This window comes from Cupressus sempervirens, chromosome 6 (assembly GCF_028749045.1).
Source record: "Cupressus sempervirens isolate cs-2001-9-10 chromosome 6, ASM2874904v1, whole genome shotgun sequence".
In the NCBI taxonomy this organism is placed as follows: domain Eukaryota; kingdom Viridiplantae; phylum Streptophyta; class Pinopsida; order Cupressales; family Cupressaceae; genus Cupressus; species Cupressus sempervirens.
In genome coordinates, this window is record NC_143123.1 from 8,514,423 (window position 1) to 8,540,190 (window position 25,768).

Sequence of the window (25,768 nt, forward strand, 5' to 3'; positions counted from 1 at the left end):
ACTCCAAACATTTCCAGATTATACCAAGTTATGTGGTCAATCAAATTCCAAGTAATGCTATGAATTTCATTATCAGTTGCTACTGTAATCCAATTACCATAGCAGTAAGTTGCAATTTATATTCATCATGCTTAAGTATCATCGGTTAGACCCTCTTGAGGTGTTGTTTATCATAAATAATTGTAAAGTATCCATGACACGGAATTGTAATTTATTTATGCCATTAATAGTCAGAACCAAATGATATTTTTCTGCAAGTCTATTAAGAACATATTTTTCAAATCACAAACTATGATAAGCTGGAAACGTATAAAAATACATGAATCAATTGAGAATCAACGAATAGAGTTGATTGCTCTGAGATTCAAGCACTTATGACTCACCGATTATATAGCCATGGAAAAGGTGAAGAGGTAAGATGAAATCTACAAAGACATGGAAATAAAAGTTAGACATGATATAGTAAATTTAAATTAATTTCATTTAATAGCTCATGCTCATCCATATTATTGTTCCCTTGTTGTCAAGTCGAGCGGTGGTGATCAGGTCATTGAACCCATTAGAAAACCTTGGCCAAGGTTGTTTTAAGGCATGTTTGTCATTTATGATCACTTGATGTCAGTAGAGCCAATTATTCAGACATGTTTGTCCATAACTGTGCGGATATTCTAAATACTGGAATGCTCAGATGGCTGAACTAAGAGTTTCCTAATCTTGATCCCAAGGTAGGGAGGGCCTTTCTAATCAATAGAATGTCTAGAGATAAAAATGGTCTGAGGTTGGGAGGTTAAGCCTAAGTCAATGCTTCTCCTCTTATCGAAAGCCAAAGCTTGCACAACCAACTAAAGACTCACCGAATATATTTTTTATGTACTTTTTCATGTCAAGCATTTCACTTTACTTATATGTATGTAAAGATAGTAAATCATTATTCCAATTATTACAATTGAACATTGATACAATTATTTCATTTAGTTATTACAATTGATCATTCTTACAGTTAATTTAGTTAATCATTATAATAGTTATTACAGTTGAACATTGTTTCAATTGATCATTGATATAGTTTTTTCAGTTGAGCTTTGTATTTTAGTTAATCGTTGGTAGTTATAAAAAGAAATTCAGTATATTTGTTGAGGAAAACTCTTTCTAGATCGCCTTTATTTTGTTATGAAAATTTGTTTGTTACAAAGACAAAGCCGGAGATTTGGTGTTTCATCCTAGAATAATAAGAAATCTATTTTGCATGTTGTTGCGGAATAAAACCCACATCAACATTACCTACTTCATAGAGTGATCTTATCAACCATTTATCTCTTTTGTTGCCATTCCTCAATTTGAAAAATGAAATCTTGAAACTACCCCATATGTTGATAGGAGAAATTTGTGCTCTGACTCTAGTGTCCTACCTTGCTTCCTATATATTTTTGCAACATCAACTCTATCTTTTTGTCAGGTTATTTGCTTGCACATGGAGTATTATGATTTGATAATTATTATTAAGTTTTTATGGCAATAGTTCATAAAATCTTACCAAAATACTTGACATTTGTATAGTATTGAGTATTGGTGTTATGATTAACAACAAATATATTTCAAGATCAAACAACAATCAAGTACTAATGAGAAAATGCATGAAATTACAATATAAGTTGTTGCCTCATCCTTATTTGTACCAAAAAAAATTGTTTCTCTTCATTGCAATAATAATTAATCTTTAATGCAAGTTCTAAATGTGAAATTTTATATAAATAGGAGTTAATCAAATACCTAAACTAATTCTTCAGAAATGGTTGCTCATAATGTCTTAACAGTATTTGACGTGCTTGAGGTGCTTGAGCAGCTTAACCTTCTTGAGAAGCTCAAGGAGATCGACCAACTTGATAGGATTGCAAGCTTATTGCTGATTGAACAATATTCAGATTTTAGACTTTAATTCCTTGTCGATATAATGAATATTACAACCTTGTTATGCTTAAAAATAAGAACCATTTACACCAAAAGAATTTCCCTTGAAGGGTTCTAATGGCATTTTGAATTTTCCAAAAACATAGTAGCAAAACATTTCCCCCTTTCCAAACTTGTGTTTGTTTCCCAATGCAACACTAAGAATAATTCTAAACTCCAAAAGGCAAGTTGTTTTTTTTCAGAGTCCTAATAGTATCAAACTTCCTCCTAATAGGAATACAATGCAAACCAAGAAGCCTTCATACAATATGATAAACTCCATGGAAAACTACAAGAAAGCATTGTTTTCATTAGCAGGGTTCAAATAACCATCTCAGGATTAAATGAATCAAGGTCATCTATACATTCTTACATTCATTTTCAGAAAAATAAGATAACATTATAGTTTCGATGAAAAAAGGCTATTGAATATAGCATTCTACTTTCAACAAAAACACAACCTCTTTTTAAGTTTCAGTAGTTAGGAAACCCTCCATATTTTCTGACAAGCCTATTCCTGCTTCTATATAGTTTTTTCTCTCTAAGGGAAGTAACTTGAGAAAGATATAATAGTTATTTCTAACATCAAGGCTAACACAGTTTCTGGCAGCCAGCACATTTAAAATTCGTGACTGCCAGGAACACAGGCAACTTACGGACACCTCAGAAAGAAATGATTACTGGCAGTATCATACTATGCTAAAAAACAAACACAATATTGTTTTTTACGAAGGCTTAATCAAAATAGTTATGAACTCATGAAATTTCAGATTCCATAGAGCAGTTAAAGATACTATCTATTGTTTTCGACTTGTTGAACCTTGTATTGTGTTCTCTTGATTCCGGTGGAGAGAACTGACCTAATATACACACATGTAACAGATCATAAAGTAAGAGAAGAATATCTGGTAACGTAAAAATAGAAATAAAAATATGACTTACATTGTTTGAACCACTCTCATGTTGAAAATTTTGTAAGCTTCGACCCTGCAAAAACATTGGTGAACCTCGCAATGAAGTATGCGGAGAGACTGATAATGTTGATGTTGACCCAGTTATGTGAGGATGAGGTGAAATGGGAGAATTCAGTATAGGAGTTGGCTGAAGAGAAGATGATACAGATGAACTTCCTGATGCAAGCATATTAACCTTTATCCTGAATCATCACAAAATGCCCATCAACTCGTGCTTAAAGAAGAAATGTACTTGTTATCAATTATTACATTTGTTAACTTACTTGTTATGAACATCAATGTATTCATCTGTTTCATCTAATATTTCTTCCTGGAATCACATTCAAATCCACAAAAGAATTAGCAGGTTAAACATAAATGAGTGTTGAAAATTTGATGTCTACGAAAGTTAAAACACCCGATGACTTTATACTCAAGAAGTAACTTGAGTAAATTTGACCAAAGTATACTTCCAAGGCCGTGGTTGTGCATTTTCTACTTAACAATAAATTATCACCAAGGATAAAAGCAAAATAAGGTGTCATTTTATAATGAAGCACATAACAAAGCTGCACTACATAGAATTCTGGTCATTTTTATTGTAAATGTAAACCAATTATAAACACATGAAATGCAAAAATAACCAAGCAGGATATTTCTTAACGCTACTAAGTAATTTATATATTTTAAAATAATGCAGTGCAATAACCAAAATACTAGATATAGAACATTAGACGTTAATGTGATAAAAATATTGAAATGATTCATAGAAATACAGAGATAAGTTAGAGCACAAAGGTGCTCACGTTTCTGTTTACATCCCCACTCCATGGAAAACTAGAGTTAATTACAACTAATTTTTTTCAAATTTTCAAAATGATTTAGTTACAAACCTATTCAAAACCCTCCAGAAAAGCTCTTAAACTTGCCATTTACACATTATGTTAGAACCTTAAAAGCCTCAAAAGAGATAAAAGCAAGGTTGCATGGGGACGAGGGTACTTGGGTACTTTGGGTACAGGTACGGCTATTTTTCAAAATAGGAAACGAGGGTACTTGGGTACATCAATTTTTTTAATATAATTTAACATTTATAGAAAATCTGAAAAAAAATGAGCCATAACAATGATTTTTCAACACAAGGACAGTGATAAAGTTTGTAGATGTAATATATTGTTTTCAGTTTCAGATTTGCAATATGTTTGTAATAATAATATATGCTAGACGATTAGATGCATAACAGAGAAGGCAGACTTTAAAGATGAACAAGAAGATCATAAATCATACAACAATGACTTACTGCAAATGATAAACTTCAGACTTTAACATTGATAAAGTTAAATGTTAATCAGTGTTCTATCAAAGTTTCAAACTGATTACGTATTGAATTAAACTTGATAAACAACAAGCTGATATGGAAACAAGAAACTGTTAAAAAAATTAAAAATCTTAATCAAGGTCCTTAGCTATGATGCTCCCCACCGAGTACCTGGTACTTGGGTACATGTACCCAGTACATGGGTACATGGGTACGCGTCCTAGGGGTGTGGGTACGCATACTCATGCAACCTTGGATGAAAGTGAAAAATATCTTTGCAAAAGACAAATAAGAGAACAAAGAAAACACAGACGATAGCCTGGAAACAATTTCATTGGCAAAAATAATACAAACCTTGTCTGCCTTGGCACAAACATATTTACCAAGACAGTTATGCTCAAGAGTGCTAGCACCCACTTTTACATCCCTTCAAAATTTAGATGTTACACCACTTTCAAAGTGATAATATGAAGTTTGGACATTTACATTTGACATAGATGAAGGTTCTGGCAAGCTCGATCTATCATTGTATGCCTTGCCATGTCACATGTACAAAATAAGACTCAAGGAAGGTAACTCTCAAACATAATGCTTAGTTAAATAATCCCATGCAATATTTCTTAATGTCCAAAACAATAATATTTGATAGTCTTGAGTCTTGACCAAAAACAAGTATCCAGGTACCACTTGTAGGAATATTTTATCATCAAGATTCTGGACTGGGCAAGGTGAGAGCATCTGGTGACTGGAATGCAAACAATTTTTAAAATTATTATACTAATTGGCTGCAGGCCAAATAATTGTGCCACATAATTTACAATGCATGCAATGAGAATACATGAATGATAGATAGGCTGACTTAGCTTAACCATATAACACCGTATATAGAGATCAATATCCAATATACGAATTGGCAAAGAACTGCAAAGCTAATTGCATAACAATATGAATATGAAAGCTGGAAAATTAGCACTATCTCCTTAAAAGCACAGCTGATTACAAACAGAAATATCATGAACAACAATGCAAAAAAATAACTCACAAAATAGTGAATGGATGGGATTTAGGAACTGGTACATCCAAGTATATAAGCTGAATAGTAGCTAATAATGAGATAGCATGACCAACTAATAAGTAGTTAGAGCAGTAAAAAATTGCAGAAGACTATGTTATGTTCCAGCAAAGATATTGACATGTGCTGAACCCAAAATAAAACTTGAGTCTTGACAACACAAAATGCAGATTTCAGATTCAGTTAGATGTAGCCTAAGCATATAGTCACTAGACGTGATGACAACCCATACAACACCCAGAAAATTTCCCAATGTAAAGACCCTTCCTGGTCTGGTCTGAAAAGTTGTTATGAGCAATCTTGGTTTTTCTGATTTCTTGTGTTTTTTGAATAAAAATGGATATATATGTGTGTGTGTGTGTGTGTGTGTGTGTGTGTGTGTGTGTGTGTGCATGCTTTCAAGTATCAAACAACAAATTTCAATTTGAACAATTAACATTCACCAAACTAGAGCTGAATTCCTTTATTTAAATTATCAAATAAAATAACATATGATTAAAACCTCTCTGCTACGTGTGATGTCCAGCTGGCAATACTTATGTGTTGAATCGCAAGTCCAAGCTTCCAACATATACACAGTTTTCCCAGAATGGAGACCACCCCCTAATGCAAGTCAATATCTCAATGAAGCTCCTGCCTGTAATTCCCAATTAGCCAGCTAGTTTGGAGTGCAATGGCTTTCCCAGCTATACAGACGCAGGTTCTATGGTGTGGTCGAATCCTTGTTGGCAGCGAATAAGTAGCCCAGCTCCAAACGCAGGTGTCATGTGATGATGGACTCCCTTATCACCTCACGTAATCATCAATAAGCAATCAGCGTTTTCCAATTCGGAGGCAATTTGCTGATGTAAGGAGAAAATGGCAGCCAATAAAAATATTAACAGTACCCTCAGCCAATAGATGAGTCCAGTCTATGCAGATAATCGACTGGAAAGAAACCTCTCCTGAGCCACAGTGACAACAGTAGGAAGAATTGCAGAATTGCTATACAACAGCAGCAAAATGCAGAACAACCTTCAGACAAATCACAGAATTCAAGAAACCCTTGCCAAATGATTCCGAAATGAAAAATATATAATCAAGATGCCTTTCTCTTCGAAATGAAGCCATATTTATAATACCTTGTGCAACCTAGCTTCACCTTGACACTTTTCACTTAAAAATTGCTTTATAATATATAGTCCAATTACTTTATTATACATAGCACCATAATTAATTACAAGTGCATTAAATATTTGTAAAGTCTCATTATAATTGCAATTAATATGACTTCACCAAAATAATTCATCTGGAGCCCAAAACAAAATGACAAGTGACCACCAATGTTAGAACTGCCTTGACCAAAATAGAAACTGGCCAAAAGTGACTTACTAAAAATAGTAAGTCCAAAAATAGCAAATCTGAATCAAAGACCCCCAAAACCAAACTTCAACTCACGGGGGTCGCATTGATGAGTTGACAAATCCAAACTCCAGGAACCTGCTAAAAAGGGGACATTAGAGTCCTCCCTCCCCAAGATTGCTTGTCCTCAAGTAATAGCAATCTAGGATGCTGTAGAATATCCTTAGGCTCCTAGGTAGCATCCTCATCTGGTAGATTCTGCCACTTAACCAAAAACTCACGGATGGTCCTCCATCGCAATTGCATTTCTCTAGTATCAAGAATCGCCTCCAGAATCAACTCCAATCTCCCTTCATCATCCAATGGAGGCGATAGAGGAGAAGGTATCACATGATAACCCAAAGCCTCCTTGAGGCATGAAACATGAAACACATCATGAACCTTGCTATCATCAAGTAATTGCAACTCATATGCCACCTCACCAACCCACCGCACAATTTGAAAGGGTCCATAATAACGCGGCCTAAGTTTCTCAACACCACTCTTTTTGATTGAAGACTGTCGATACAACTGCAACATCAAGTAAACCATGTCACCCACTTGGAATGTTCGAATCATTCTCCGTTGACCAGCATACTACTTTTGCTAATTCTGAGCTCTCTGTATGTTATCTCTCAATGATCTAACTACATCTTGGCTATCCTGTAACATATCTCCTACACTCGGCACTCTACTATCACCACATAATAAATCTATAAAACTAGGTGGATCGTTGTTACATCCCAATTTTCGACCCAATTAAAAATGTTCATATAGCCGTTGAGGTTAACATGAAGTCAATTGACAGTTAAACTTGTTATAATCCTGCGAAATGGTAAGATGGTTAGTCGTTATAATTTCATATGAAGATAACATGCCAATTGATTATTTATCATGAATTCATGGAATTGAAAAGGTGGTGAGCCGTTATGATTATTTATGATTAATAACTTATTATGATAAAATGATTTAATTGTGGAGAGTTTCCTTGTAGGGAGCACGTCAAAAGGGTGGAAGCATTGTTAGAAAAGAATTGGGCACAGGAGCATCACCATGATTGGGCAAATGGGTATGAATCGTGAATCACCATGGTTGAGGACCTAGCGACTGCATAACAAGATGCACACATTAGACATGCATGAGCTATTAAATAAACATTTAAGATATTAATCATTTTAACTTAATTAATGCGTACCTCAAATGGCTTTTGGTTGACTTTTCCACCACATCATTATAACACATTTATGTACGTACACATAAATATAAATTAAAGGTGACATCATAATATTATTTTTATACAAGATTTTATCTATTTAATATGTACATTTAATGCATGTACAAGAAGATAAAATAAATCTTCCAAGATAAAACATGTATTTAGATATACATATTTGTAAGGTACGACCTTGGATAAACATTTAATATGTATCATCTTAATAAGATATATTTACGTGCAAGTAAATAAATATGTTTATAATATTCTTTTGATTTATAACCTTCAAATTCTTTTCCTTACTCAAAATCTTTACTAGAAACCAAATTGCACACTTGGCATATTATATCCACGTCTAAGAAGGCAAGACATTCTTTAAGAGTTACGACTTCTTGAAAGCCTTGAGATATTGGATGCCTCTATATATATTTGGGAGCCGTGAGAAACGGAGAACAAGAATTGATTTTCTCTCCCCATTCTATTTCCGATTTATCTTTGCAGTATTTGTCACGCCCTTACCTTCTCTTTTCTACCTCTGCTGAAAGTCGTGATTGTTAATCACTCAAAGTTGTGCATTCAGAATTACTCCTGTGGAAGAACTGGATTGTTTGCACCCAGCCAAGGCTCTTCCTTCTTCCCACAAATCAGGTTATGTGGTCAACTTTCCTTAATCGATATATATTTTCTTTATCAAATTACTACTGCATTTGTACCTACAGCAGGAAGGTACATTTTCATGAAATACTGAACTTCATCTTTGTTTGGTGTCACCGAATAGTTTCTCAGTAAGCCAGTTATTTCCTTGCTAAGTCGAGATCAATTATTCATGACAAGTCTACATCTTGAATTTTTACTGCTGTATGATAGAATCGAATTGTATTGTTGCAAGTCTTAAGATTATTTTCCTCAAGTTATAAAAGCTGATTATATACTGGAACATGTAATTTCCATACACTAGCTGAGGATCAGCAGAATGAGTTGGTTTACTCTGAGATATAAACACTAGGGACTCACCCGGCTGTATGGCCAAAGAAGAGGTGATAAAGAAATCTGCAATAACATGGAAACAAAATCAGATATAACAATTATATATTATTTTAAAAAGGAAAATTACTTAATAGCTCATGCATGTCCAATTTATTCTTTGTTGTCAAGTCGAGTGGTGTGGTTAAATACCAGAATGCTTCATGGCTGACAAGGTGTTCCATGTCTACTCTGGGTAGGGAGGGTCTTTCTAATTAGAGAAAGTGTGGGGATAAGTTTAAGGTCCGTGGTTGGGAGGTTAAGCCCCTAACAATGTTTCCCCTCTCTATGAGATATCAGGACGTGCATCAGATAAAGATAAGTAGAGCATTCAAACATTTATTTGTAACATGTATTTTTACTTTTATGATATTTATACAAGTAGAAGATGTGATGGATTAATTTATATCGTTGAATTCGGTTATTTCCTTTGATGAAAGCAACCTTTCTCGTCAATGTAATTGGTAATCATTTAGATCGGTTGACTTTCCAACTGAATATGGAATATATCTATAGGATTGTTATTTTAGTCTTTCATTTATAAGAATAATGATTATGAGCATATCTTCTAATCTTATGTTATTGCCACAGTTAATAATAGGAAGAAAAGGAATGAAACAGAGGTATCTAACACCCCAAATGATACAATGGTATCTGATGTCCAAAATGATACAGTGGTATCTGATGCCCCAAATAATACAGTGGTATCTGATGCCCTAAATGATTCAATAGTAAATGATGCCCTAAATGTGTAATGTCCCCTTTTTAGCATTCATAGCATGATGTTGTTAGCCTATTTCCCCACGGTCCCGTAGGCTAACCAGGACATTAAAGGGACTTAGAGGCCATTTGGCCTAGATAGTTTCAGTTGCAGGTCTTTCTGAGGGGTTTTGAGGTAACTTTGGGCATACTTACTATTTATAGTAAGTCATCTTGGATATGGTCAGACATCCAGTGGCAGCGGTATGTCGATGGTAATTGTTTAAAATCGGCAAGAAGACTTGTTTATCATTGATAAGATTTGTTATGCATTGATAAAGCTATTTTATAAAGTTAAATTTAAATATTTAACTTTATTAATGCATAGACTATAGTTTGTGGGAAATATTTAAATTAAAAGAGTCCCATTTATTTTATAACACATTGGAGACATAAGTTACATAAAAGGGAGTGATGTTTTATCCCACATTGAGAAAACGAAGGATGGAGCCCTTGTGAGAACACTATAAAAAAAATGGAAGAGCTTCTTTTAGGCATGCTAGGAAATAACAAAAAAATTGGGGAATTTTCTAGAGATTATGTCTCAATAGTTTGAAGGACAAAATCCTTTCAAGCTGAAAATCTTGACGCCATTGAAAGATATGGTCTTGAGATTCAACATAGTAGCAATCCGAAAAAGAAGATACGAAAAAGCAGTCTGAAAAAGCAGAATCGAAAAAGCAGGCTGAAAAAGCGGGTACGAAAAAGCGGAACCAAAAAAGCAGGCCGAAAAAGCAGTTCGAAAAAAGCAAAGCAGAAGGGGCAGCATTGAAGGAAATTATTACAGCCATCTACAACTAGGTTCTTTTGGTAGTATTGCTTTTTAGGGTGTTATAAGCTTTCAGCTATAAGTGTGCATTGTACTAACATTATCATTTTGTAATCCATGTAAATGCGAAAGTCTTGGCCATATTTCATGAGCATTGTATTTTTTCATTGCAATTAAGAAGATAATAGTTGCTGGTGTCATTTAAGCAATTTAATATCATTATTTATCAGCTAGTTAGTTTGCTTACCAACTGTTTGTAACAATGCCAGTTGGCTGTAGGTGTTCATTTCTCATGCTTAGATCATATATATGCACTGAATATTGTCAAAATTAGCAGCACACTCATGTTAGGTGATTGCGTAGTCCATTGTAGTCTTCTAGCACAAGATTCTCATTGATGCAAATTGAAGAAAAAGTCAATTGAAGCTAGCTAAAATACTATATCAGTCATACGTCCCTTGCATGTGAGTTGTTTGATGAAATTCCTTGAGCTTTCATCAGCGTTTTTTGAGGGCAGATTTGAGGAGGGTTACTACAAAATGATCTATTAATAATAGATGCCCTAATTGATACAGTGGCATGCGATGCCCTAAATGATCCAATGGTAATCAATGTCCTAATTGATATAGTGGTATTTGATGGTAATCGTCATTTGATTTTGATATAGTGGAATTGGATGGTAATAGTCATTTGATCCTAACTGGTATTTGTGGACTAACTTGGGTGTTTGCAGAAGCATTCCTAGATTGATTTCGGTTTTGAATTCCATGGTATGTAGATTTTTAATTTCCATAGTAAATTCATTAATGGTGTTTTCAATTGTTAGTTATGAAATTTTCGTTTAACTGATTCTAACTGTTAATCTCATTCATATGAACATAGCTGATATAGTTGTCTTCCTATGAAAATGAAGTAATAATTGTATTTCTTTGATATGTTAGTTGTTAGTTAAGACCCGAGAAAAGTGGTTGCTACAATCGTACCCATACAAAGCCCTAAAAGGCAACATCTGTGTAGTCATGTGATGAGTAGAATTGTAGCAATACTCACATAAGTGAATCCACTTTACCCACGCCTTATTCTAAGGAGACATAATTCTGCAAATAACCTTCAATCCACTTGTTTACTGTTTTTGTCTATCCATCAGTCTGTGGATGTTAGCTGGTGCTAGGGGTCAACTCAGTCCTACACAATCTAAAAATCTCCTACCAAAAATGACTCATAAATCTGCTGTCATAGTCACTCATGATGGTTTTGGGTAAACCATGCAACCTGAAGATCTCTCTAAAAAATAATTCAGCCAACTGCACAACTGAATAGGTAGTGGTAATAGGGAAGAAATGAGCATACTTCGTGAGCCTATCTACCACCACATATATACAATCTTGTCCTTGAGCTTTGGGCAAGCCCACAATGAAGTCCATGGAAATTCCCTCCCACTTCCTTTCAGGAATAGGAAGTGGCTATAATAAACTAGTAGGATATGTGTGTTCATGGTTGTTCTGCTGACAAACCGAACACTGTCGGACATAGTGATGAGCATTGGCCTTCAACCCCTTCCATGTAAATCTCTCTTGAACCTATCTATAAGTTTTGAAAAACTCGGGGTGACCAGCCTTAGGAGAATCATGGAATGCTCGCAGGATAATCTTATACACATCTGATTTAGGAATCAAATATATCCTCCCTTTGTAGATAATCAACTCTCCTAAAAGCGAATATTTATCATCCTGAATACTGCCATCTACAGTCCCTGAGGCCCACTGATCCCTAACATATTCAATAAGAATTAAATACCTCCAATCCTCTAAAATATTGGAAACTATACAAAAATGAGGTCTCCTTGAAAGAGCATCTGCAACAACATTTTGAGTTCCCTTGATATAATAGATATCAAAATTGTAAGACTGTAGCTTGCTGACCCACTTCTGCTGCCTCTCATTTAAATCCTTCTGCCTTAGGAAATGTCTCAGGCAATTATGATTTGTCTTAATGCAAAACTTGTTGCCCACTAAATAGCACTTGAACTTGGCCAAAGCGTGCATGATGGCCAACATCTCTTTATCATAAACATTGAAAGACCTCTCAAGACCCCATAACCTCCTACTCTCAAAGACTATGGAATGTTGATCCTGGGATAGACCTGCACCAATACCCTCTCCGAAAGTGTCACAATGCAAATCAAAGTGCTTAGAAAAATCAGGTAAAGCCAACACCGAACATCAAGTCATGATAGTTTTAAACTTCTCAAAACATTCCTGCACTAGAACCGACCATTGGAAGGCACCCTTATGTGTTAGGTTAGTAAGGGGAGCGGCATGTCATGAAAGAACAACCAAAAACCTCAGTAAAAGGCACAAAGCCCAATAAAACCTCTTAACTGTGTCAAGGTCTCTTGTGTAGGCCACTCCACAATAGCACAGATCTTATCTGGGTCCATATGAACTCCATCGGCACGAATAGTATGTCCCAGATAAAGTAGCTCTATCATACCAAGAGCACACTTGGACTCTTTGGCATACAAGGAAACCTGATCCAATATACCCAAAACTATATCCAAATGAACAACATGATCATCCCAAGTCTTGCTATAAATTAGAATGTCATCAAAGAAGACTAACATAAACCTGTGGAACTAATTGTGGAACACTCTGTTCATAGTAGATTGAAAAGTGGCAGGAGCACTGGTAAGACCAAAAGACATGACCAACCACTCAAAATGCCCACAATGACACCTAAATGTTGTCTTCTCTATATCCTGCTCTCTGACTCGGATTTGATGATAGCCGGACCTCAAATCAATCTCCAAAAAATACTTTGCCCCATGCAATTCATAAATGAGCTCATCAATCCATGGATTGGGATACCAGTTTTTTATGTTCATCTTATTCAACATTCGGTAATCAATTCACATCTAGAGGGTATCATCCTTCTTCTTCACCAGAACAATTGAAGAAGCAAATGGGAACTTACTTGGCCTAATATGCCCCTGATCAAGTAGCTCCTGTATGGTCTTCTAAATCTCATCTTTGAGCCTCTTTGGATGGCAATAGGGTGTGATCATAATAGGCTTAGTGCCCTCCTCCAACTCAATAATATGCTCAATCCCACGATCAGGTGGCCGACTAGGGGGTAAATCATTAAACACTTTAGAGTGTTTAGTTCTCAACTGTTGGATATCTAGATGATATTCTACCTCCTCAATATTCTTTTTAGTAGGCATAATCCTACACTCCACTACCCAATCAATAATATCCTCATGACGAACCAAATGTTGCATGCACCTAAGGGAGATCTGCTTTAGCTCATCATTTCAAATTGCTTTAAGAAACTGAGGTTGCCCATCCTTAATGAATCTCATCTCCATCTTCTCTGTACTCAAGTAAATATCCTTAAGTGTGTATAACCAGGCCATACCAAGAACTATATATGTTCCCCAAATGTCTACCACTAAAAATCTGTAGTGAACACATATGTATTAAGTCTCACAGGAAGATCTGAAATCTTGTTACAGTTCAAGGTGTAACCATCAGCTACCTATACTTGTAGGCCCTCAAAATCCTCAATCTACATACCTCTCCTGGTAACTAAACATGTATCAATAAAATTATGAGTAGCTCTAGTATCAAATAAAGCAACAATACCCTATCCATCTATGAGCCCACGCATCCTAAAAGCTCCCTCCTTCCTCATACTAGATAAGTAAGCTACCTTGAGGTTGGAGTCATCCACCTCATCATCAACATCATCACTCCTGTGCTGATCCTGATCATAATTCCCAGACTACTCTTGAGACTCAACACTGCCATCATCATCGTAGAACCACTCCATCATCCTATTTTTACCCTTAGGCTTCATAGGATAGTCATGGTCGACATCATAAGGACCCCTGTAGTAGAAACACAACTTCCTCCTCAAATCATTAATTGTTTCCCAGTCCAAAGGTGTTGCACCAAGAAATTTACCCTCAGCCTTCTCCTCTCTCCAAGGAGGTGTCCTATCATAGGAGGATGTAGCACGCTTCGAGGAAAACTCTAAGTTACGGGCCTTTTTTGTTGCCTCCTGTAATGAAGGGGGATCTAATGACTTAACCCATCCTCTAAGTGGCTCAACAAGACCCTCAATGAAAAGCATAACCCTCCTCTGCTCAAATATGTCATACGCCATCACTGACAACCTCTAGAACTCATTGATGAATGCCTCCAAACCAACTGTCTGTCATAACTGAGCCAACTCTCTAAAATAAACCTCAGGTTCCTTCTTGTCAAAATGTTCTATCAACCTGTCAACAAACTCCTAGTATGATATGATCTAATCATGATGGAGAGATACTAAACCATGATACCACCAATCGTACACAATTCCATCAAGCAGTAGCACATCAAACCTGATGGCATCCTCCTTAGTCATAGGATGCAATGTGAGGTAGGTGTCAAGCTTGTGGACCCAAGCCCTAGCAGTCACTCTATCGCTACCATCAAAATGATCCTATGTCATCTTACTAGCTCCATGCTGAAGCTCAATATACCTAGGCCGCTGATAACGGGCCTACCCCTGAAATGCTCACGCTCCTGTGTCAGATATCTGTCAAAACTCATGTTATCCTTCAATGCTTGAGGAAGAGCATCACACATGGAAATGAGTCAATACATCATCAACAAATGGAGCAGCGTCAGAAGTAGTGCTAACTGCATCTAACTCTGGTCTTAGGAAAATGGGTCTCTATGGCCTATCTTGAGCACCAATATAGCCTGTCCTGTCCACCTATCATCTGTAATGGGCACCCCTGGATGTCCCAAAAAACTAAACCAATTTGCTGAACGAAATTTTGTCAAACAGTTTGCATTCAACCTCTTATTTCTCCGTTTAATGTTTTAAACCCCTTATAACTCTGGAAATCAAACGTTTATTTGTTTGTTGTGTTTTGTGCATGGAATTGGTATCATACAACATAAACAAGAAAGAAACTACAATAATATGCAAAGTGGAAATGAACTGCTGCTAATAAAATGTTATTCTCAGAATTCATAAAACCAAATACATGGCAGATTTATCAACTCACTAATTACTTCAGCAATATTGACATAATACTCCAGCCCATGCTTTCGAACTTGCTGCTACAGTGCTTTGTCCTTCAATCAGTCCACTACCTTCGTAATATCATTCCCTCAAAGCAACATAAGCGTTGGAAAAGTAGTGAAGAAGATATGAGCAAAATACTAAATCTGCCTACAGCTGGTAATGAAACTAAATTGCCTGATAATGAAGTCAATAACAAAGAATTCCAAAGGCCAAACCCCAAGGGAATGACGTCTAGAATGTTACAAGAGAGGATAGATGTCCTCAAATGCCAAGAACAGAGCTGCAACTCACACACCAATTTCTTCTCATATTCAACCTAGCTAATGAAGCCACAAATGCTTCCTTTTATTCTATTTCCAAGGGTCCGCTCAACTCATATGGGCAATGTGGGATAAAAGATGTGTAGTATATAAAACATATATTAAAATACCCCTTTATGTCTCCCTTGGGTACACATCCCCATAAAATAAATATTAAAGTAACACTTTAATATTTTACAATTAAATTAGACGTTACTTTAATAAAACTTCAGGCATTAAAATGTATTAGCAATCGGACTTCGAATAATGCGAGTGATAGCTCATCGGAAAGCTCTCAACGAGGAGTATCAAATCCAATCACCAAAATTGACCTGCACTATGTCCTGCTGACTTACTAAAAATAGTAAGTATGCCTGAAACTGAGTAAATCAACTTCGTTTTGGCCCAAACTGGAAATGACTAGGCCAAAACACTCCAGGATCCCATTAAACCCTTCGTTAGCTCTCGGGACCATGTAGAACAAGGCTAACGCACACACACTTGGTCAACTGCTAAAATGGGGACATTACAGTCCGCCCCCCTTGAAATTGCTTGTCCTCAAGCAATCTCAGTCCAGCCTGCTGAATAACCTGCTCACTCTCCCATGTAGAACCTTCCTCCGACAAGTCTTTCCATCTGACCAAATACTCCTTCACTATCCTGTTTCTAAGCTTCCTCTCTCTAGTGTCAAGAATAGCCTCGGGTACTAACACAAGCTTCCCCTCCTCATCCAAAGGGGGTAAATCTGCAGAAGGCACTACATTCTGACCAATGGCTTTCTTAAGCCTAGACACATGAAACACATTGTGCACTCGATTGCCCTCTGGAAGCTCAAGCTCATAGGCGACTTTGCCCACTTTGCGAATCACCCTGTAGGGACCATAAAATCTAGGTTTCAACTTTTCAGCTCCGCTCTTCTTGAGCGATGACTGTCTATATGGTTGTAGCCTCAAGTAAACCATATCCCCTACCTCGAAGCTACGCTCTATTCGGTGCTGATCAACATTCAATTTCTGTTGATTCTCGGCCTGTTGTATATTCTCTTTGAGCACTTTCAGGATGTCCTGACTATTCTGCAATAAGTTTTTGGTTTTGGGCACTCTACTGTCCCCCAAAACTAAATCCATGAAACTAGGTGCTTCATAACCATAGAGTGCCATGAAAGGAGTCATCTTGATGGACATATGATAAGTGGTGTTATAACAATACTCTCCCATATGCAACCATCTGATCCAAGCCTTTTGTTGTGCAGTTACATAGTTCCTCAAATATCCTTCCACCCATTTATTCACAATCTCTGTTTGCCCATCTGTTTGTGGATGATAACTAGTGCTAGGTGTAAGATCTGTACCACACAACCTAAACAACTCTTGCCAAAAAACACTCATAAACTTACTATCCCGGTCGCTGACAATGAATCTGGGCAGCCCATGTAACCTGAATATCTCTCTAAAGAAAAGATCTGCCACTTGTGCTACTGTGTAAGTGGACGGAATAGCAAAGAAGTGAGCAAACTTCGTCAAGCGGTCCACCACCACATAGATGCAATCTCTTCCCTGCACTCGTGGTAAACCAGTGATGAAGTCCATCGAAATACTTTTCCATTTCCTATCAAGAATGGGCAAGGGCTGTAATAAACCTGCAGGAAATGTGTGCTCTCCCTTATTCTGTTGACAAACCACACACTCCCTGACATACCTTTGAACATCATCCTTGAGCCCTTTCCATGAAAACCGCTCTCAGATCTGCCTGTAGGTCTTGAAGACCCCCGGATGTCCAGCTGTGGGTGCATCATGAAATGCCTTCAATATCGCCTCTATCAAATGTGATGACGAAATCAAATAAACCCTGTCCTGAACTCTGATCAATCCATCTATCACCTCATAGTGATCATCCTGTATGGTACTTGAAATCAATCCAGAAGCCCAAGCATCTCCGACATACTCTGCTATAATCCGATCTCTCCAATCTCCTGAAATCTCTGCCAAAGCACATAAGTGAGGTCTCTGAGATAAGGCATCAGCCACCACATTTTTCTTACCTTTGACAAACTCTATGTCAAAGTCATAAGCCTGCAATTTAGTCACCCATTTTTGTTGCCGGTCATTAAGATCACGCTGGCTCATGAAGTATTTAATACTGTTGTGATCAGTCTTGATCACAAAACGTCCACCTACCAAAAATGATCGAAATTTGGCCAATGCATGCATTATGGCCAACATCTCCCAGTCATAGACAGAATAACTCTTCTCAACTCCTCGGAGCTTCCTACTCTCGAATGCAATGAGATGCTTCTCTTGCATCAATACTGCTCCAATCCCATCACCTGATGCATCACAATGAAGCTCAAAAGGCTTCGTGAAATCCGGTAGAGCTAGAACTGGACATGAAGACATTACCGGCTTGAAATGCTCAAAACACCTCTGTGCTGCCCCTGTCCACACGAAGGCTCCTTTCCTAGTAAGATTTGTCAAGGGTGTAGCAATCTGTGAGAATCCCTTAACAAACCTCCTATAAAAACCACATAAACCAAAGAATCCCTTAAGTTGTGTAAGGTTTGTGGGAGTAGGCTACTCTACAATAGCTCTAATCTTTTCGGGATCAACTCGAACGCCATCTGCACTAATGATATGCCCAAGGTAAAGGAGCTCAGTCATGCCAAACTCACATTTAGATTCCTTGGCATACAATGACTCTCTCTCCAAAATAGATAACACTTCCTCCAGATGATGTAAGTGCTCCTCCCAGGTCTTACTGAAGACCAAGATGTCATCAAAGAAGATCAAGACAAATCTCCTCAGCTGCTTCCTGAATACCTGGTTCATACAACTTTGAAATGTAGCGGGTGCATTGGTTAGACCAAATGGCATAACCATGATCTCAAAGTGGCCATAGTGACATCGGAAGGTTGTTTTCTCAATGTCCTTTGCTCTCATCCTGATCTGATGGTATCCGGATCGCAAATCAATTTTGGTGAAGAAGCATGCCCCATGCAACTCATCAATGAACTCATCAATCCTAAGAATGGGAAACCTGTTTTTAATTGTTTTCTTATTCAGCGCCCTGTAATCGATGCACATGCGCATCGTCCCATCCTTCTTCTTTACCAATACTACTGCTGAAGCAAAGGGGCTCTTACTGGGCCTTATATGCCCCATCTCCAACAAATCCTTAATCGTCTTCTCTATCTCATCCTTGTGTTTCTTAGGATGACGATAGGGAATAATCATAACTGGTTTGGCTCCCTCCTCGAGCTCAATAACATGTTCCATCCCTCTGTCAGGAGGAACCCCATGAGGAATATCGCTAAATACTTTAGCGTGTCTATCAAGTATCTTCTGGATATCTGGTGGATGACTCTTTTTTTGTGGCTCTGGTGAAGTTGGCATAATGTAGCACTCTGTCGCCCACTCTATGTCATCATGACGAAAAAGTCTCTGCATTCTCCTCAAGGACACTACTCTGCAACCTCCATCTGAAAGACCTCTAAGTACCACAGTTCTTCCCTCATGCTGGAATCTCATCTCCAATTTCGCTAGGTTGAGTGTGAACTCCACTAGTGAAGCCATCCATGTCATGCCGAGGATGACATCATAATCTCCCATGTCCACAACATAGAACTCATCCTTCAACTCGTAGCCATCTCCAAACCTAATGTGAAGATTAGATATCTTCCGAGTGCATAATAATTTATCACCGTTAGCCACCATGACTCTAAACCCATCATGCTCCTCTGTCTGTAACCCTCTCCTGGCTACCAACTGTGCATCTATGAAGTTATGTGTAGCCCTAGTGTCAATAAGAGATATCACTTTCTGCCCCTGGATAGTACCCCTGACCTTAAATGCGATTGCCTTTTGGGCCCCTGTCAAGCGTGCCAACGATCTATCATCCTTAGGAATGCTACTCTCCTCTATAGTGTTACCCTCATCTGAATCGAAGTGCTGATCCTCCCCCTCTGACTCTAAATCTTCTGCTGAAAAATACTACATTTGATTTGCCTTAGCCTTGAGAGAACATTTATGAGATAAGTCCCAAGGCTCTCTACAATGAAAGCACAGCTTCTTCTTTCGAAGTTCATTCAAGGTTTCATTGTCTAGTCCTTTTGATCCTTCTTTGGGTTTGCTATACTCTTTCTGAAACGGTTTTTTGTCTTTGTCCTTACGGTAGGAAGAATCTGTTGAATGGTTTTTTCCTTTGTATACCGAAGGGGCTAAAACTCGTGCCTTTTTAGTTGCTTTAGCTAAGGTGAGTGGATCATGTCCCTTCACCCAACCTCATAATGGATCAGCAAGACCATCACAAAATAACACCACCAATCTCCTAGGAGAGATATCAATAACAAGTACAGACAAGCGCTGAAACTCGGCAATGTAAGCATCCACAGAACCTGATTGTTTTAACTGTACTATTTCCTTGAAATGTAACTCGGGATCCCTAGTGTCAAATCTCTCAATCAATGTTTCGGTGAATTCCTCATAGGATGTAATCTGATTATGCCCCAAAGTCACCATGCCATGATGCCACCATTCATGTGCAACGCCATCCAAGTGCATAGCCGCATACTTGATAGCCTCCTCCTTAGGCATAGGATTTAGCTGCAAGTATGTATCTACCTTCTGCACCTAACCTCGTGCAATCATCTTCCCTGAAGCATCATAATAAGGTAAGGAAAGTTTTCCAACTTTCTTTCTCAGCTCAAAGTTTTGATTCCTCCCTCCTGCTCTAGGCATGTGTCTCATCCTCAAGTCCATATAATCTCTGAGGGAAATATCCACCTGAAACTCCGGTCCAATAGCCTCCCAGTCCCTCCTGAATTAATCCTGTAACTCGGTAATCTGCGGCTCGTTTACTGGTTGAACCAGATCTCTGGGTGGGAAGGTGGGTAGAAGAGGTCTCGAGCCCGCAGTCCGCGCTGGGCGTGCGACGTGTCTAAAGTTATCAGCCTCATTCCCATTGTTGTCGTGTCCATTATTACCATTAATGTTATTCTCAGGACCATTGTTGTTGGTTTGGCCTCCATTGTTATTGTTTCCCCCATTGTTATTGTTTCCCTCATTGTTATTGTTTCTGTTGTTGGCATCACCTGGATTAATATTGACACCCATCTGTCTAGCCATGAGCTGCAACATCATGTCCATTCGCCTATTCTGCTCCTGCTGCATATGCTGCCCCTGCTCTAATGTATCCAGTAATTGTCTGAACATTATGTCCCCCTGATCTAGACCGGCATTCCCGCCTCCGCCTAATCCTGTATTCCTGTCATCTCGATCACCCATATTGTTGTCCTGATCAAAGAATATCTCCTCTGTGTCTGTATGGCTGGATTCAATGTCCCCCTGCACGGATGTACTAGACTGTTTGCTTTGCAAGTCTGAAATCCTATTTTGTCTTACTCTGGTATCGCGGAAATTATAAGGCCCCTGTTGCATGCTCAAACATAAATGCTTAGCCTGTGTTTTTTTTATTTCTGATTTTAGTGTTTTGACATTTCGTCAAACACTTTTCCCTCTATCCAGCTGTTCCAAATTCCCTATAAGACCTCCACAGGATGGCAGGACTTATAGCTTTAATACCACTGTAATGGGCACCCCTGGATGTCCCAAAAAACTAAACCAATTTGCTGAAAAGAATTTTGTCAAACAGTTTGCATTCAACCTCTTATTTCTCCGTTTAATGTTTTAAACCCCTTATAACTCCGGAAATCAAACGTTTATTTGTTTGTTGTGTTTTGTGCATGGAATTGGTATCATACAACATAAACAAGAAAGAAACTACAATAATATGCAAAGTGGAAATGAACTGCTGCTAATAAAATGTTATTTTCAGAAATCATAAAACCAAATATATGGCAGATTTATCAACTCACTAATTACTTCAGCAGTATTGACATAATACTCCAGCCCATGCTTTCGAACTTGCTGCTACAGTGCTTTGTCCTTCAATCAGTCCACTACCTTCGTAATATCATTCTCTCAAAGCGGCATAAGCGTCGGAAAAGTAGTGAAGAAGATATGAGCAAAATACCAAATCTGCCTGTAGCTGGAAATGCAACTAAATTGCCTGATAATGAAGCCAATAACAAAGAATTCCAAAAGCCAAACCCCAAGGGAATGACTTCTAGAATGTTACAAGAGAGGATAGACGTCCTCAAATGCCAAGAACGGAGCTGCAACTCACACACCAATTTCTTCTCATATTCAACCTGGCTAATGAAGCCACAAATGCTTCCTTTTATTCTATTTCCAAGGGTCCGCTCAACTCATATGGGCAATGTGGGATAAAAGATGTGTAGTATATAAAAAATATATTAAAATACCCCTTTATGTCTCCCTTGGGTACACATCTCCATAAAATAAATATTAAAGTAACACTTTAATATTTTACAATTAAATTAGACGTTACTTTAATAAAACTTCAGGCATTAAAATGTATTAGCAATCAAATTCCGAATAATGTGAGTGATAGCTCATCGGAAAGCTCTCACCGAGGAGTATCAAATCCAATCACCAAAATTGACCTGCACTGTGTCCTGCCGACTTACTAAAAATAGAAAGTATGCCTGAAACTGAGTAAATCAACTTCATTTTGGCCCAAACTGGAAATGACTACGCCAAAACACTCCAGGATCCCATTAAACCCTTCGTTAGCCCTCGGGACCATGTAGAACAAGGCTAACGCACACACACTTGGTCAACTGCTAAAATGGGGACATTACATCATCCATCTTGATATGATCCTCGATCCTGTGCCTATCATCAGCTTTGGGCCCCGCATCCACACGTAACCTACAGGAACCAACAGAAATATCTCAAACTCTCTCTCTACCCAGATCCCAAGGCAAAGCTAACTGTTGCAAAGTGTTAGGCAACTGTTGGAGAACACCTGTCATCTGTTGTTGCCTGGCTGTGATATTCCTAAATGCCTGTAGGGCATCTCTATCAACCTCGGCATCTAAGACCCGTCGTCCAATGCCACTAGAACCACCCAGGCTTCCCCTTGAACCAAACTAAATCTTCGATTCTCTCTCCCTAGGAGGCAAATTATGTTCATGTCGGGTAATATGCATGCCTTGCACAAACCTTCGATCACCATCCATGTCTAAAGATGCAAAAAAGTCAATTATCTCTGAAAAATTCTAAGCCTAAATCGTGTAGGCTGGTAGAAAACCGCTTTGATACCACTATAAAGACCCTTCTTGGTCTAGTTTGGAATGTTGTTATAAGCAATCTTGTTTTATTCTGATTTCTTGTGTTTTTTGAATTAAAATGGATATATATAAGCTCTCAAGTATCAAACAACAAATTTCAACTTGAACAATTAACATTCACAAAACTAGAACTGAACTCCTTTATTTAAAATATCAAATGAAATAACATATGATTAAAACCTGTCTGCTATGTGTGATGTCCAGCTGGCAATACTTATGTGTTGAGTTGCAACTGCAAGCTTCCAACATATAGATGGTTTTCCCAGAATGGAGACCACTTGCTAATGCAAGTCAATATCTCAATGAAGCTCCTGCCCGTAATTCCCAATTAGCCAACTAGTTTGGAGTGCAATGGCTTTCCCAGCTATACAAACGCGGGTTCTATGGTGTGGTCGAATCCTTGTTGGCAGTGAATAAGTAGCTCAGCTCCAAACACAGGTGTCATGTGATGATGGACTCCCTTATCACCTCACGTAATCATCAATAAGCAATCAGTGTTTTCCAATTCGGAGGCAATTTGCTAATGTAAGGAGAAAACAACAGCCAATAAAAATGTTAACAGTACCCTTAGCTAATAGGTGAGTCCAGTCTATGCAAATAATCGACTAGAAAGAAGCCTCTCCTAAGCCACAGTAACAACAATAGGAGAAGAATTGCAGAATTGCTATACAACAACAACAAAATGCAAAACAACCTTCATATAATTCACAGAATTCAAGAAACCCTTGCCAAATGATTCCGAAATCAAAAATATATAATCAAGATGCCTTTCTCTTCAAAATGAAGCCATATTTATAATGCCTTGTGCAACCTAGCTTCACCTTGACACTTTTCACTTAACATTGCTTTATAATATGAAGTCCAATTACTTTATAATATAAAGCACCATAATTAATTACAAGTGCATTAAATGTTCGTAAAGTCTCGTTATAATTGCAATTAAGATGACTTCCCCAAAACAATTCATCCGGAGCCCAAAAGCAAAATGACAATTGACCACCAATGTCAAAATTGCCTTGACCAAAATAGAAATTGACCAAAAGTGACTTACTAGAAATAGTAAGTCGAAAAATAGAAAATCCGAATCAAAGACCCCCAAAACCAAATGTCAACTCACAGGGGTCACACTGATGAGATGACAAATCCAAACTCTAGGACCCTACTAAAAAGGGGACATTACACCCAAAGCAGAAAGCCACAGTTGCAAAATGCCTTTACTCCAACTCTAGAAGGGGCAACTGACCTGGACAAAAGTTGTGCATGTCATAACAACCAACCCGACAAATGGTACACAAAATGCCTCCAGGATGGTATAGCAGGCTCCCATAATAATTTATAATGATAACTACTGGTTGCAACTAGAGGGATAGAATATTGAAACATTTCAGGAAACAAATCTGAAAACCAATAACTGTCAGACATATTGCCATTGGTGTCAAAGATGAGCAGATTAATTGTCACTGATGTCAAAGCAAATGGACGAGATTGTGATTGATGTCAAAGAACAGCACCACTACCACCACATTGATGATATCGAAGAAGGATATCGCATAAGGGCCAAAGGACACTCAACATTTCAAGGGTGTAAAGTTGACCTACAGATTTCTCTTACAGTGCTTAAGTACATATATTTTATTTCAGGCATAGTCACCGCAAATGAAGAATCCAAAGTGCTGCACAATATATATAATCTCAATGTAAATATGATATAATGGTTCCTTCAAATTCGATGTCTATACTGCCTCCGATCTGCATACATTACTCAATTTTTATATTTGCAATATCGGGCAACATACAATATGTAGCCAAGGTTGGTCAGGTATATGGGTGAATAGGCATGTCTCCAAATGGAGACATGACCATTCACCAATACACCCAATCAATGGAATATCACACGCAATTTGATTAGTCACAACAAAACTAATGAATTCAAGTCTTAACTAAGTCCATTGCAATCGTTAATAATCACTATAAATACGATCATTACTGAGATCATTTCTCAGATATTACACAATCATAATATGCATCATTGGTTCTGAATGCTGCAATCATCATAAATAAATGCAAAGTATATTCATGCATATATACATATCGATATTCAAACATATCGACATGTATACATACATACATGAGTATATTCTCATATGATCAATGCAATTGTCCAAACTGAAGCTATATATTTCAACACTCCCTCTTAGCTAGGGAAGACAAAGTGCCTATGAATTCTTCTCATTATAAGAAGTAATATCCTCAAGATATATATAAGAAAATCAAGTCTAATGATATTCTATCTAGTTATGGTGTGTATACAGATATCAAGTCACATGATATCCACCATAAAGATAATGGTACATCCATAGATATTAAGTCACATAATATCCACCATGAATTTGAACATATTGATCTTCAACAGATATCAAGTCACATGATATCCATCAACATGCTCTTATAACTATAATGATTTTTCTTTGAATATCAAGTCAGATGATATTCATTGTGATAGTAATCTAATAATAATAAAGTCGTCATCTTATATTATCAGAATCAATATTTAATTATAAAAGATTATCACCTTAAATAATGAACATAGGGTAGGCCCATGAGTCATTGAGTCACACATATGACAAAAGAGTTTACACTTTAAACATCTTTATTTGAATAATACAAATTTACAAAGTTGAGACTCAATCTCATAAACTTACATTTCAATCAAGCCAAGTTTCTTTCTAAAATGATCAACTTT

At 37.4% G+C, this 25,768-nt stretch overlaps 1 protein-coding gene across 6 annotated transcripts in view; it reads right to left on the reverse strand.

Moving 5' to 3' along the window:
* Window positions 1-1,716: 1,716 nt before the first annotated feature.
* LOC149550746 (DUF21 domain-containing protein At2g14520-like) overlaps window positions 1,717-25,768 on the reverse strand; it is a 147,171-nt gene continuing 123,119 nt past the window's right edge. For 3 of the 6 annotated variants that reach the window (XM_089786299.1, XM_089786300.1, XM_089786303.1), the window contains 3 exons: window positions 3,185-3,231; window positions 2,890-3,103; window positions 2,354-2,802 (listed from right to left, as the gene is read on the reverse strand). In XM_089786299.1, coding sequence (XP_089642425.1) covers window positions 2,704-2,802; window positions 2,890-3,103; window positions 3,185-3,231 — 360 coding nt within the window. In that variant the 3' untranslated portion in view covers window positions 2,354-2,703. Of the gene's footprint in view, window positions 1,904-2,353; window positions 2,808-2,889; window positions 3,104-3,184; window positions 3,232-25,768 lie in introns of those variants that run through there. The other 3 variants (XM_089786301.1, XM_089786302.1, XM_089786304.1) reach the window with 2 other exon arrangements.